Source organism: Populus euphratica, unplaced genomic scaffold, assembly GCF_000495115.2.
Source record: "Populus euphratica unplaced genomic scaffold, PopEup_1.0 scaffold81.1, whole genome shotgun sequence".
Taxonomy (NCBI): Eukaryota; Viridiplantae; Streptophyta; class Magnoliopsida; order Malpighiales; family Salicaceae; genus Populus; species Populus euphratica.
In genome coordinates this window covers 417,317-432,681 of record NW_011499945.1, presented here as the reverse complement: position 1 = coordinate 432,681, position 15,365 = coordinate 417,317, and the positions used below count along the sequence as shown (strand labels likewise).

The window sequence follows — 15,365 nt, the reverse complement described above, 5'->3', positions numbered from 1 at the left end:
TCTCAATGAGCTTAATATAATAAAAATAAAATCAACAAAGACAATTCTAAAAAAACAAAAAAACCATGTGTAAAAAAAAATTGTAGCAATTAATAGTGTTTAAAAAAAACTATAAATTTAAATTTTCAACCAGCTCAATATTAAAAAAATAAAATTGACAAAAATAATTCTGAAAAAAGCACAAGAAAAGAATAAAAAATATTTAAAAAAAAACACATGCTGGGAAAAGTTAAAATTAGATTCCCAATCAACTTAATATTAAAAAAATAATTTGATAAAGATAATTTTAAAAAAAATATAGAGAAATACCATAACAAAACAAAAATCATATGGGAAAATATTATAGCAATCCATAATGTTTTAAGAAAAAAAAACTTTAGAATTAAATTATCAACTAGTTTAATATTAAAAAAATAACAAAAATAATTTAAAAAAAGAATAAAAAAAGGAAGAAGAAGACCATCTTGGAAAAAAAAAAAATAAGAACTAAAAAAGAAAAAAAAACATAGAAAAAAATGAGAAAAAACAAAAAAGAAGACAAGGACAAATGTTGGATAAAAAAAGAAAAAAAACATGTAAAAAAACAAAAAAAGATGATCACTATGTTCACGTATGTCATATGCATCAATAATGTTTTTAAAAAATAGTTAACTTTGTAAAATTACCAGGCAATTTTTAGGTCAACTGCAAAATAACAAAACGACTGTAAGTAAAAGTCATTTTTTTATTCTCTAAAAATTTGTGTGGATCAATTTGTTCCTAATCAATCTTGTAATACCTAATGTATCCTCATGAAAAAATGATTTTACCTTAAATTGCAAGGTTTTTTTTTTTGAAGGATAAAAGTGTTATTTTATTGTTCTATTAAACAATAAAATATATCTTGGATCATAATTTTTTTTAAGGTTTTTAGTTTGTTTTTAATGTAATTTGTATTTCTTCTAAGATAAAAGTTATTAATTCATAATTATTTTCAATAATTTTTTGTCAAGTAAAACACCTTTTCCCTCTTTTAAAATAACATAGTATTTTTTTTTCAAAAGCAAGCTTAATCATCTTTAACTACCACAATTAAGTTACAGTTGGTTAAAATACAAAATCATAAGATAAATTTTTATGATATTACATGCAAATGTAGTTGATAATTTATAATATTATGACCTAAAAAAAACTCTCTTCTACCTTTAAATAACAACTAGATGTCATGCTTGCTCAATGTTGCGAGCTTGCGACAAGCTCATGCGTTGTCGTGAGTTTGTGGAAAAAATTATAAGAAAATTTATATAGAAAAAACTATTGCAATCTATAATGTTTTCAAGAAAAAAACTAAAAAGCTAAATTCTCAACAAGTTTAATATTAAAAAAATAAAATTAACAAGGATAATTTTGGAAAGAATAATAACAAAAAAAAAAACAAAAAAAAAACTATGTAGGGAAACACTATAACAATTTATAGTGTTTCATAAAGAAATCTAAAGTTATAATTCTCAACCAGCTCAATATTAAAAATAATAAAATTAATAAAGATAATTTTGAAAAAAATCATAGCAAAAAATATATTGTGTAGGGAAACACTGTAGCAATTGACAATTTTTTAAAGAAAAAAACTATGAAGTTCTCAATGAACTTAATATAATAAAAATAAAATCAACAAAATTAATTCTGGAAAAAAACACAAGAGAAGAATAAAAAATAAAAAAAGATAATTTAAAAAAAAAACATGAGGAAAAATTAAAGCTAAATTCTCAATTAACTCAATATTAAAAAAATAAAATCAACAAAATTAATTCTGGAAAAAAACACAAGAGAAGAATAAAAAATAAAAAAAGATAATTTAAAAAAAAAACATGAGGAAAAATTAAAGCTAAATTCTCAATTAACTCAATATTAAAAAAATAATTCAAAAAAGATAATTTAAAAAAAAAACATATAGAGAAACACCATAGCAAAATAAAAATTATGTGGTGAAACATTATAGCAATTCATAATGATTTAAAAAAAGAACTTTAGAATTAAATTATTAATTAGTATAATATTAAAAAAATTAATAAAAATAATTTAAAAAATTTATAAAAACGAAAAAAAATAAAAGAAAAGAAAGAAGAAGATAATCTTGAAAAAACAATATATAAGACGTAAAAAAGGAAAAAAAACATAAAAAAAAAGCAAGAAAAAACAAAAAAGAAGAAGACAACGACAAATCTTGGCTAAAAAAAGAAAAAAAAACATGTAAAAAAACAAAAAAAGAAATTTGCAGTATTTTCCCTAGTATTACTTAATATTTATTGAATCACAGTTACACGGTATTATAATTTATTAATTCACAGAGAGATGAAGCAGTTTTTTATAACAACAATAAGTAAATACCCTCGATTTTCCATAACTTAAAACAATAATGACTGCAGTGTTCGCGGTAAAAAATTTCTCCATGCAAATGATACGTATAATTATCTTAGAAAAGGAAAAGAATATTATCCAATGCATGCAACATAAAAATATATTTACCTATTATGTCATAAAAATGCATCTTATCATATTATAATTAATTAATTAAATCAAAATTGCGATAATTACAAATGATTAAATATAATTTTAATCAAAATTGTGATAATTACAAATGATTAAATATAATTTTAATAAAAAATTACCACAAAGAAGGAAATATAACTACGCTTCCATAAAAAAAATTATTTTTCCAATATTACAAATTAACAACTATTTGCACATATTAATAATAATAACAATAACGATTTTCCTTTTTTTTTTTAAATATCTTACTGTTGGAGTACAACGCAAAAGATCCAACGCCTCTCATTTTAAACGCAGCAGCACGTAATTTTGTCCCTCGCATCCACCCCAAATTTAAACTCAAAACGTAAAACACGAAACCAAAAAAAAAACAAAAAAAAAAAAGTGAGAGAAAACAAAGGAGATCTGCCTGCGGTGCACCCACAATTTATTTCTGCGCACAACAAACAGCTCTCCTCCCTTCTCTCTCTCACTCGATCAGATCGGACCTCTCTCTTTTTTTTTTCCCCTTTTTGGTCCGTACAAAATCAAGATTCTATTAAATTAAATTTCAAAATCCGAATTTAACTCCCCATTACACCTTTCGAATTACAATATTTCCTTCGTTTTTTATTTCTTGATCTGGATTTTTTTTTTTTGTGATTGTGATTGGTTTGTGGATAAGTAGTTTAATTGGATGGTAATTTGAGGGTATCAACTTCTGGAGGGGTAAATGGCGTCGGCTCAGGCGTTGCCAAGCTCACGGAAACAGGAGCATCTCGAAGCAGGAAAGCGACGGGTATGTTCAATTATTTGATTGATTGATTTGTTTCTGTTCATGGAATTGAATAAGTTTATTTTGATATCATCAATTTTTTTTGCAAAATGTGTAGCGAGAAACATGCACGTGGTTCTATTGTCATCGATTTGTGATTCAAATTAGATAATCGAGTTTTTATTTTTTTGGCGAATTGTGTATTTTAGGGTGGTAATCAAATAGAATTTTAGTTCTTATTACCTTTGCGCTGCTGATCCAAGCTAAACATGTTGCTGCCATCGCCTTTTTTCTTGCCGGGCGGGGGAGTGAATGTGTATAATTTTTGTCAAGTGTGAGATTACTGGACTAGAGAAAGAACTCAGAATTACATACTGGTTTGTTTTTTTTGAGGATCTAGTTATGACTTAAAGTATGCCCGTTGTTGAGCTAGAAATAAAATGCAACTCTTTAAAGATGAAAGGTTTGGATATTTCTATGATCAGTGCTCTGCACAGAAACAAGTGGGAAGCAATCGAGAAAGACTTGAAACCATCCTTGTAATTCTGACTCGGAGTTGAAAGAGTTAAAAAGTAAATTTAATTCGATTGAAGGCATGATTCTCCTCATGCAACTCTATTTTAGAGGATTCTTGGGGTCCACTAGAATTCCAATTGGCTATTCCTTTGGGGTAAAAGCCAATTAGGTTGCTTTTTAATGCTTTTGGCAGTGTGCCTTTTCAGCTGAAAAACAATTTTCCAAACACCTCCATTGCAATAATAAAAAACGTGCATTGTGTACATCCAATTTCTTTTTGAGACTCTGCTTTGGCAGGTCTTTGATAGCCTTCTCAGGTCAAGAAGCAGCAATTGTTTGTTGCCCTTGTGCGTCTCTGTTTGTGGTTCTTTAGAGATTTTAGACTATTCACCTGGTGATTAAGTAACATGTCCCTCACGCCCATAGCCTCCTGCTCCTTGGCTCCTTCCATTCTAGTTCTTTTGCTATTTTATCTGATTAAAGCATGGAAAAATCTGGTTTGTAAGATCATATTCCCCATGTCTATGTGTTCTTTTGCAGTTGGAGGAGTTCCGCAAGAAAAAGGCAGCAGAGCGAGCCAAGAAAGCCACACCCACTGGCCAACCTCATGCTTTGGACGTGAGCCTAGATCAGAAGCAACTGTTGGAGACTGAACATGCACGGCTAACAGATTTAGATGGAGCTGGCACATCTGATGGACCTGGCAGACCTGTTGAACCCATTGGTGCATCTATGAACAATGGCAACAAAATTTATATTACCGAGAAAGTTGAACAAAGTTCTTTGAAAGATGCAGATCCTAGCCTTCCTTCATTGAGTGATTATAGTACATTGTTTTCAGGAATAACACAGAAACATACAAATCATTTTGATTCAAGCAGGCATGATGCTTCGGGACTCGCTGGATCAGCCAATGTTAAGTATGGCCAAGAGACAGAAAAAATGAATAATGAATCTGGAATATATACAGGGAGCCAAGGCGACAGGAGTTCATCTGACCATTCTATTGTTAGTGGTTTTTATGGCAGTTCTAGTCAATCCAGCCTTTATGGAAGGGAGTTGCTCCAATCCAAAGAAAATAACATATCTTTAAAGCATTCTGTGGTTAATAATGATAGCACTCATTTCCCTACTTCATATCCAAGTTCTGCCAGCTCTGAACAGCAAACCTTTAAGCCCAGTTATCGCAGCTCCCCTGCCACTGTTGGTATGTCCCTCTCCTATTTAGATTGTATATATTTTTTTTTTCCTGGATTTCCATGTCTGTCTGTTTGTATAAACCACACATTATGAGGTTTTACTTTGTCCTATCTTTAATTTTCCAGAAAAAAAAACTAAGTATACAGTCTTGTTTTGGGGTTTTACAGTGGACTCTACCCTGCCAAATATGAAGCTGAGAGATTCTGATTCTGAAGTTGAGCAGGAAATGCGTTTCAATTATCCCATGAATTTGGATTTGGGTGAAAGAAATTTTAGTAGCTCCACCAGTAATTTGCATACTGTGCACGATACAGAATCCACAGGTTTCAACTCAAATAGTTCTAGGAGATCTCGTCCATCTTTCCTCGACTCTCTTAATGTGTCCAGATCGTCATCTAGTAGTTCTGTCCAACGGACTGAACCAGAGGATTCATTTATAATCAATACTTCCAAATCAAATGGCATTGATGCTTTAGGATCATCTGCTTTCCAGAAGCTTCCCGTGGAGACCAAAACTGACAGGAGTTTATCAGAGATGGCTTCTTCAAATATGCCTAGTTCATTTGATAATGCAACAAAATTTTCAGTTTCTCTTACTAATGGGGTTGGTATAATGAACACCAATACTAATGAGAACATTATGGAGAGAAAACATGAGTTTTATCAACCCAAGCAAAATGAAGATTTTTCTGCTCTGGAACAGGTACCCTGTTTTCTGTTATTTAATATTTGCTGTATAGTTCTTGCTTTACTAGTCTCTTTTTAGCTTTTCCTTGGAAATTTGTGAATTTAGCTCTGCAAGTGCATTGTTTTGTATATTGTAAAATTAAGTGTTTTTCACAATTTATTAAAATATATGTTTGTCAAGGACTTATTGGTATTGTGATGCTCACATAAGAATTCCTCAGTACTAGATTTTGGGTCCTTAAAATTTTATCCAAATGGAATAGTGTACATAACATCACAACACATAGAATCTGCTGCGAGGAGAGTGGTGGGGATGTTAATATTAAACTTGATTGGGATTATATTTAGGAATTGTGGTTGGGGTATGTTCTGTGATGCATACATCCCTTTTGATCGTTTCTTTTCCTTTTTTTCCCTTTGAACCAAGAGGAAATTATCAAATATCACTCCAGCATGTTTTTGCTGTCACTTCTCTGAGATAGTTGCCAAAAGTTCTTCTCATGACATTCACATTCTTGTTCATGTTGGTCCTGTTATTGCAGCATATTGAAGACTTGACACAAGAAAAATTCTCTTTGCAACGAGCTCTTGAAGCTTCACGTGCTTTAGCAGAGTCCTTGGCTGCTGAAAATTCATCATTGACAGATAGCTATAACCAACAGGTTGGCATACAAAATCTTTCTCTGCTGTCCTTGCGATCTGTTTCCTTTTTATAGTTAAAAGAGGATAAATATCTGCCAACCATTTTGTTATTCCTGTAATTCCCATTAGCCATTAACATTTTATATATAAGAAAAATATGCTAAGTTGAATCTTTTCTCAAGGATGGGATAATTTTTTCTTTGGATAAGACTTGTGAGACTATGAAGTAAATCCTACAAAAATGTTTTTCTTATTTTTGTTTTTAATGTAGCAAGTTATGTTAATTTAGAAAATCTCATTTTTTTTTTGGTGAAACAGAGTTTTAACATAAGAGAATTTTTATCATGCTCTCTTGTGGATGTTGGGGCTACACCTTTCTTATCTTTTGTATGTGTCTGCAAAGGTGTTTCTGTAAAGCTCTCATAATATTTAGGCTACAAGGTTCCGACGTATTAACATTGAGACTTGAACTCTACCAGCACAATTTTTGTGGAACTTGAGATTGGAACTGCCATTGATATTTATATATTTCAAATCTGAATTGTGGATTTTACTGGCACTTTGTATAAATTTTGCTGGTTAGAATACACTGCTTGTTATGCATTTTAATGCGACATATATTGTTGCATATAACTTCCCTTTGCCCATGGATGTAAGCCACTAAATATTTTCAAAAAGTATAAAGTAGTTTATCAAAGTTGCTTGCTTGCTAGTTGATTTGTTTGGATGTTGGAATTGGGATCAGAGTCTAGAAGTTGAAGTTATAAAAATTGCAGTGGTGTGGTTTCTATATTATGCCATTGGCTGTTTGATTATACCTGACACTTCCTTTGGTCTTTGTCTTTAATTTGTTAATACTTTCGTTGAATTTTTCCTCTAGAGAGGTGTTGTGAACCAACTGAAATCTGATATGGGGCAGTTACAAGAAGAAATCAAGACCCATTTGGTTAGTAGTGATTATCCCTTGCTTATAGTTAGTTATGCTTATATCTATCTTGGTATTTTTGGTCATTTCCATTTCCATTGTTTTTATGCCTATTGATGTTATCAGGTGGAACTCGAGTCTGTCAAAATTGCGTGTGCAAATGCACAGCTAGAGTGTAATGCTGCTGATGAACGAGCTAAGCTACTGGCTTCTGAAGTTATTAGTTTGGAAGAGAAGGTAGTAAATTGCCTTTTTATTATTCGTTCTTGTTCATCTTGTTTTCTTGCCTTCAAAGATGACAGTTCCAAGCATCCCCCCCTTTGCCCTTGTTTAGTGAAGAATGTGTGACTGAACTGGAATATGCTAATGTAGGAATGCAACTAAAGTTTCATTTGGTCTTGATAGCACTGTTTGAATTACATTCAACCCATTGGTTTTTGTCTTGTGCACTTCTAATTCAAGGTTGACTCTTAATTTTGTAACATTAGTTTTTGTGTATACAAAATTGTTCTTTACAGATGCACAACAATTAAACTGCTGTGAAGTTAACATGGAAATCCTTTATTAAATTGGTGGAATGATGATACATTGTTCTAATCTGCTAAAACTGCACTACATTTGGGTTCTTAAAATTTTTGTATCATCCACATATGAAAAAGAATCTCCTCATATGTTAGTTTATATTGTGGTACTTTTTGATACCAATGTCATTCATAATCACAAATATAACATAGTTATGCTTGGCTACTTCTCTCTTCCCTAAAGTTTGTTCTATAACTTGCTTGTGTAGGCACTCAGGCTAAGATCTAGTGAGCTAAAGCTGGGGAGGCAATTAGAGAACTCACAGGCTGAGATAACTTCATACAAGTATGCTTTACCTCTCCTTTGACTGGAGATGAAGAATTTGAGATGTACATCTTCAGTTTAAATTGATGTTCTGGTAGTCTTTTTTTGTGTGTTTATATTGGTGGGACTTTTAACAGGGTTTGTTTAAAAAACTGATATAAAGAAGCATTTTGTGCAACTATCAAGATTTGTTTTGCATGGATTCTGGAACAGTTATCCATATAATTGGAGTTCAGCTGTGTTGGGAGGTAACAGTAACCATATTTTGGTAGAGAGGGATTCTGTCATGCAAGGACCGATTTTCATTAGAATACCAACAACATTTCCATGATTGAGTGAAATATGCTTGCCAAAAAAGGAAGGCTCTATCTTTAGTTCCAAAGGGGCAAAATGACCGTAATTAGCCAATGTTTTTTCCTTTAGGGAACTATTTATGTATTTTTTTACTGATGATGTGGATGCCTCTGTGCATACCAATATATTTCCCATCTTCATTTAGTGGACAATTTTTGTATTAGTCCTACATTATCCTTTCCAATTGTCTTTTTTGCTATGTTTTCTTAATTGAAACAACATTTAACAATTATGATTCAAATTGAATCCTGCAGAAAGAAAATGTCCAGCCTGGAGAAAGATCGTCAGGATTTGCAGTCAACAATTGATGCTCTCCAAGAAGGTATTCACACATAGTTTTTGTTCATTGTCGAAGTTCTTATTGCTTTTATATAAATATTTTTTCTTTTAATGCTAAAATGAGGTCTAAGAAAAGAGTGGGAGTGAGGAAATCGGGGGATGATGAACTAGATGGATTAGCAAAAGAAATATTTGGTCTATTAAAAACTAAAATAAACATATGCCATACAACTTTGTAACCGTTATGGATGAGAAGTGTTACAACGAGGAAGTCATTTCTCTTAAACCGTTTGATATATTATCCACTTTGTAGAAAATTTAGAGAACTTGTTTTATCAATAAAATTATTAAGAAAAGTTTAGGCATGGAAAAACACTTTAGACATAGATCTATTTGCATTGTTCACTGGAACAGGAACAATGTAATGAGATCTTTGCCTTTCACACCTAAAATATTGAACTAGCTATCAGGGTATTAAGGTCTTTTTACAAGTCGCATTTGTCATCACCAAGTTGATCGGAGATAAATAAGTTTTTTCCCATTTCAAAAGTATAAGCACAGTTTAACAAGCATAAGCACAGTTACGATCTAATGCCCTTGAAAGCAAAAATTTTAAAATTGATGTCCAACACTTTTTTGCATGTTCACATGGTTTTTTCATTTATATAAAGTATAGTGAAATGACCAAAATACTCTTGAAAGCAAAAATTGTAAAACTAGTGCCAAGGGCTTTTCATTATTTCATAATGGTTTTTTTTTGTTATTATTAGGTTAACTGAGGGACAATTTGGTATTTGACTAAATATAAAAAATAAAAAGTGGGCAGGATAATTCAGGTTGGCTCGACCCTGATTACTGGGTTATAAGCTTGTCATGTTAACTTGACTTGACCAAACCTGATTTTTTTAGGTTATTTTTATACCCCATTTCATCCTTTTATATTTAATGGGATGAGAATTAAGCTATATCATTTGTCCCATTTTGAATTTTTTTTTTCCAAGTTATCATTGATCACTTTTTTTTTTTTAAATGTCCATTTTGCTGTAGTTGCCTTTTTTTTTTTTTTTTTTTCTATCGTCTAATTTAAATAAAACTAACTTATTTGATCAATTAGATCGATGACTTGAGTTGGGGATTTTTCTTCCCTTTTCAAAACACAATCCTGGCACTTGAATATCATTGTTTGCACAAAAACAAGAAGTCTGGTCCAAACTTAGTTAAATTTAATCAGGAAAGGTGTCAAAAGAGGGACACCACTGTAGATCCTCCTATGTTTGCATTGATGGATGAAACCTAATAAGAAAGAAATTTATCACATACTTGTGTACTTCATCTGGTAGTTCTCTATAAAAAGTTTGAAAATAAAAACTTCCTGACTTAACAGAGTGTGTGTGCATTGCTTTGAGAAGCAAAATCAAGAAGTCTGCTAAAACTTCCTCAAACTACTTTGAAAGGACCTTTATATCATTAATAAGAAGTACAGTTGATCGGTTTATTCCGTTCTTTAGTTTGTCATTGTCCTCTTTAAAAAACTCAGTTGAGTACCATTTATAAAAGAGACAGGTTGAAGAGAGTTTTGCAATCAGCTTGCAATATTCATTTTGAAGCATAACCCATCCTTCCAGCTGATAAATGAAAGATTTGCTAACAACAAGCTTTCTTTGTCTTGATATTTTATGATGCTGATGAAAGCATATTTACTTCATGGGATTCTCGTAATCATCTCCATATTGATTATGGAGATACAACATTTCTTAAAACTGCTGTAGGATTGGGCTTTTTGAAGTTCAAGAACTCGTATAACTGTTAACCCAGTAGGGTCCACATAATTATTTTGCATGGTTCCAGAATATATTATAATTTCTTTTTTAGGGCCATGTTTCAGATCAATTGATTTTTTTTTTCCAGTTCTGTTTTGTATTTCCATCAATGAGTGATTTTATTTGTGGGTGAAAAATGAAATGATTAATTATCTCACATATATTGTATATGCTTTTAATGTTTCTACCTAACTAATCATCATTTTTATGACACAGAGAAGAAACTATTGCAATCCAAGCTACGTAAAGCTTCTGTAACTGAAAAGTCCCCAGGTGTAAGCAAGAGTGCTGAGAAAAAAAATGTAGCAACGTCGACAGAAGATTTAGGTAATGATAGTTCTCTTGGAATTGATGTTATGCTATTCAAAATGTTACTGCATGGTGGATGCTGTTGCTTACATGTGTCTTCACTAAAAAAAGAAGAGGAGAGGGGGGGGGGGTAGTCTTCCAAAAAGGGTCATATTTGTTGGCGATTGAGCTTTTTGGTGGTTCAGTCTTTGAGCCTTTTGTTCTGTTAAGGAACTTCAGGAATTCGCTGGAAATGCTACTGCCACTTCCATGTTTCTTCATCAAAAAAAGGAGGTGGGGGGGGGGGGGGAATTTGTTGGAGATGACGATTGCACTCATTTTTTGGTGGTTCAGTCTTTGGGCCTTTTGTTCTGTTAAGGAACTTCAGGAATTCCACAACAATGGATCATTATGCCAGTGCCTATTTCTTGGAGCTTGTACAATTGGACCTCAAATTCATACATCCTTTGCTTTCCTGTTTTTCCTTTATTTAATATATCTGTCAATCACATGTAATTTATGAGATGACAGCTAATTATCACATTTGAATGCTTTGATAGACTCTATAGAGACAAAAATTCAGACACTTTATACACGTTATTGGTGTGCTTTTTTGTGAAATGTTTTGACTTCTTCCTTGAGACCTATTGAATCTCCCGTGTCCTTTTTGAAACTGTTTTTTTTTTTTTTTTTTTTTTTGGGGGGGGGGGGTTGCTAGCTTAAATAGAAAAACAATATGGAATTGGATCAAGATTTAGCTTCATTGGTTGATGGCAAAACATTTTTTTGTTTCTAATTATCAAATTCTGGGATAGGGATAGCTTTGACATCTTATAGATGTGGGGGATTATCTATTTGTTCTTGTTTTCATCAACACATTTTATTCTGGACGAGTATGTTTGAGCTTCAATTTTTGTGTTGGGTGGTTTCTTGGTGTATGCTATTTTCCCTTTTTCCTGTAAAACCATTGTACAACCTCAGATAATATTCACTCTGGTTACTGCCGTGCTGCAATGAATATCTTGCAATTAATCTTCAAAGTCTTTTCCTTTTCCCATTATTCATGGTTTTCTTCTTCATTTCAATTGCAGAGGACATCCCAGTGACTTCCAGCCAGGAAACACATGGTACTTCATCCGTTCCTAGAAGTGATGCTACTGATTTTCCCATGCTACCCGAAAATAGTCAGTCGAATCTTGAAGCTTCATCTGTGTGCATTCCACCAGATCAAATGAGAATGATTCAAAACATTAATACAATACTTTCCGAGGTATGTTTATTATATACTGTCAATTCTTTGCAAGGATAAGCACTTTAGGCATTTGAGAAAATCTTCCCCTTCTTTTCTGTTAAATAATGAAATAATTTATGAAGTGACTGAAGTAGAATACATAAATGTAAAGTCAACAATATCCCTTTTGTGGCGCAGCTCGCATTGGAAAAAGAAGAGTTGATGCATGCTTTGACATCTGAGTCATCTCAGTGCTCCAAGCTAAAGGTAACCTCTAGCCTGAAATGAACAATGGAGTTAGCAATCATATGTGAAGTGATTTTGTTTGATGCAAACCTCTTAGGGAAGCAGCCTGGGAAAGGATTATAACTATATTTAATCTCGAGAAAAGAGGGGAAGGTCGCAGTCAATTCTTGTTTATGTATAGGAGCAGGTGATTCTAGTGTACTTTTAGATTGTGCTTCTGTCAGAATCTTATGGTTTATGGTGGATGGTGCCATTTCTTTCCATTGATCTCTTTGAGGTTCAGATGAATAGGGATTAAATGTGCGGCAAGGGTTTGGTTTCTGTACAGACAAAAAGATCTAAGGGGTGTATACTTTAGTAGGATTTTGGATTTTGATGAAAGGAGCAAAACAAAGAGCTTTTAAGGGGGTACAGTCTGCTGGTAGCCGTTTGAAAGATTTTTGAACACTTCTCATTTTTTGCTTATTACACAGCCAGTCTTTTTTTTTTTGTTCTGAATAGTTCATGTTATAGATCATAAATTTTGCATAATATGTTGTCAATGCACTCATTTGTTTTCTCGTACATAGGTGGTACCTCCTACTTTATTTTGATGTTTAAACCTATTTCTAGAAATAAGATTTTGAAAAACTGTATTTAATAGTACAAACACATGTGAAGATCTGCCTACTTCCCATCATATTAGAATGTGTATTTAATAGTACAAACACCTGTGAATATCTGCCTACTTCCATCATATTAGAATGTGTGGAGAGTATTGTTGTGCTACAGGTGGTATACTGAAGTTGTTTCTAGTGTATTTTACACATTCTTAGAATCAATGTGTCTCCCTAGATCAGGAAATGGTTATGGATTAGAAATTGACGAGGTTGGGGAGTGTTATTCTAGTGATCTAGTCTAAGTTGATTTTTTTTTCCCTTGAATAATCAAATGTTTTATACTATTGATTAATTTTCTATTTCTGGATGCTGACGTGTATTCAATATGTTCATCTAGTTTTCTTATATAATTTTTTGGGATTTTTGTTTCAAATAAATGAAGGATTTGAACAATGAATTGTCTCGTAAACTTGAAGTTCAAACTCAAAGATTAGAGCTTTTGACTGCTCAAAGTATGGCCAATGAAAACATCCCAGCAAGGTTGCCCAATTCTCATACCGTGCAGGACAGCAATACATATGCAGATGAAGGTGATGAGGTATGGTATCTAACTCCAAATATTATAACTCTATTGTTTTAATTATTAGTAGAGTCGGTAATGTCTGATTAGAGGGGAGGAATTGCATTTTTTTCAAGTCTTAACAAGGTAAATGGCTCTTTGGATCCTGGATTTTGGGGCTTATCACACTTTTGCAGTGCAATGTTTATTCTGTATGAAGAAAATCTATGCCCACCTAAGAAGTAGTATGCTTGATTGGTGGATGATGGCAAAATTCAATGAACTCAGGATAGAATTCTACTTTTACCCTGCCGAGTATTGGTAAATACAATAAGAGCACTGGAACCTTGACTTGTATCTCTGCTTCTTCCTTGTACTTGAAACCACTGATATCCCCTGCTGAGCAGATGGCATACCTTACTTATTTGGTTGGAAAGACACCTGGAACATGTCAAAGGGGTGGGAGCGGCAGCCATTTGGTGAGGGAAAATTGAGGGAAAATTTATGCTTTGTTCAATAGGAAGGATGGAGTGGGGGAGGAGGAAAGTTTACAATGGGATAGAGAGGAGAAAGGATGAATATTAGCGCAGTGGGTGCAACTGAACCTAACCGAGGAATGAAAGTCAGAAGAAGAGTAGCTATTCGTCTGCATTTTACTAATATCATTAGTCTGGCCAAGAAAGAAGGAGAAAAGGGGCTAGCCTTTTCCTCAGTTTCAGGACAAGAATGGAAGAAGGGAGAACGTCAGGAACCTGACCACCTCTCTTGAATTAAGAAAGCCCAGAAAACATGGCAGACGTTCAAGAAGCCGTGACCTTATTGATGTTATTGGAATAGAGGTCTCCAAGTCCATTAGGAAGAGATTAACGCATGGAATGTAATAAGGGAGGGAGACGGAAAATAAACTGCCCAAATTGGGCAGATTTCAAATTAGTACATGTCAGGAAGGGATCTTTTCCTTTGGTCTATCCACCCAACAAAACAAGGAAGCATCTCATCCCCTCTCTCCCATCCATTTTCCCAACTTCCTCAACAAACCGAGTGTTCAAGATGTTCATTAGGAAATAGAAGATTTTTTTTTTTTGGCTCAACATTTATTTGTTGCTAATAAATATAAATCTCGCTCTTTCTTTTTCCCCAAATAGGTGGTGGAAAGGGTTTTAGGGTGGATTATGAAGCTCTTTCCTGGAGGACCATCCAGACGAAGAACAGGTAAGCGTCTTTGATACAAGAAAGGTCACTGATCAAACTGGGACAACAAGCATCTTTCCCGGAGGACCATCCTGTGCTTCTATATCTGCTGCTCCCCTTGTTCTGGCAACCCAACGGAGGTCGTAGTTTGTATATTTCAAGTCAGTTATACCATCCATTGTTTTGTAACCCGTGGAAATTGAGTTTTTTGGCGTCCTTAATCCAGTTTGTGATTCTTTGGCATATGACATTAAGTAAGTCTCTTCTGGCCATAATTTTGTTTAATGAGAAATTTTAAAGAGGGATGTCTTTTATACGTGGAAGGTTAAAAATTAGAGCAGAGTTACCGACAACGATGAGGAACTGTATTGTGAATTTGCTGGCCTTCAGTTTCTGCCCACATTTATTGTATTCATTAGCACTTGCAGGCTCAAAGCCCTAGAAATGAAACAAGTGATTTTGCACCGTTTTAGTACTGAAAATAACTTCGTTTAAACATGGGTTCTAATGTTAGTTTGATGCACAAAAGGACAATAATGTGTTGGAAATAATAACTCGCAATGGGAATGAGATTTAAATTTTCTTGGGAAGGAAAAGAACAATGACTGAAAACACGACTCCATAAGTGGTGGTAGTGATGATCATTGGTGTTGACAACAGTTGTGGAGTATCAGCTACAATGATCATCGTTATGGTTAT

At 33.1% G+C, this 15,365-nt stretch overlaps 1 protein-coding gene across 1 annotated transcript; it reads left to right on the top strand.

Moving 5' to 3' along the window:
• Window positions 1-2,858: 2,858 nt before the first annotated feature.
• LOC105137449 (uncharacterized) lies at window positions 2,859-15,130 on the top strand. The gene is made up of 13 exons (XM_011043187.1): window positions 2,859-3,307; window positions 4,340-5,006; window positions 5,167-5,702; window positions 6,229-6,348; window positions 7,209-7,274; window positions 7,380-7,490; window positions 8,044-8,120; window positions 8,708-8,775; window positions 10,769-10,879; window positions 11,932-12,110; window positions 12,270-12,338; window positions 13,359-13,514; window positions 14,621-15,130. The coding sequence occupies exons 1-13, from the start codon at window positions 3,242-3,244 to the stop codon at window positions 14,699-14,701; spliced, it is 2,307 nt and encodes a 768-aa protein (XP_011041489.1). The 5' UTR covers window positions 2,859-3,241; the 3' UTR covers window positions 14,702-15,130.
• Window positions 15,131-15,365: the final 235 nt, after the last annotated feature.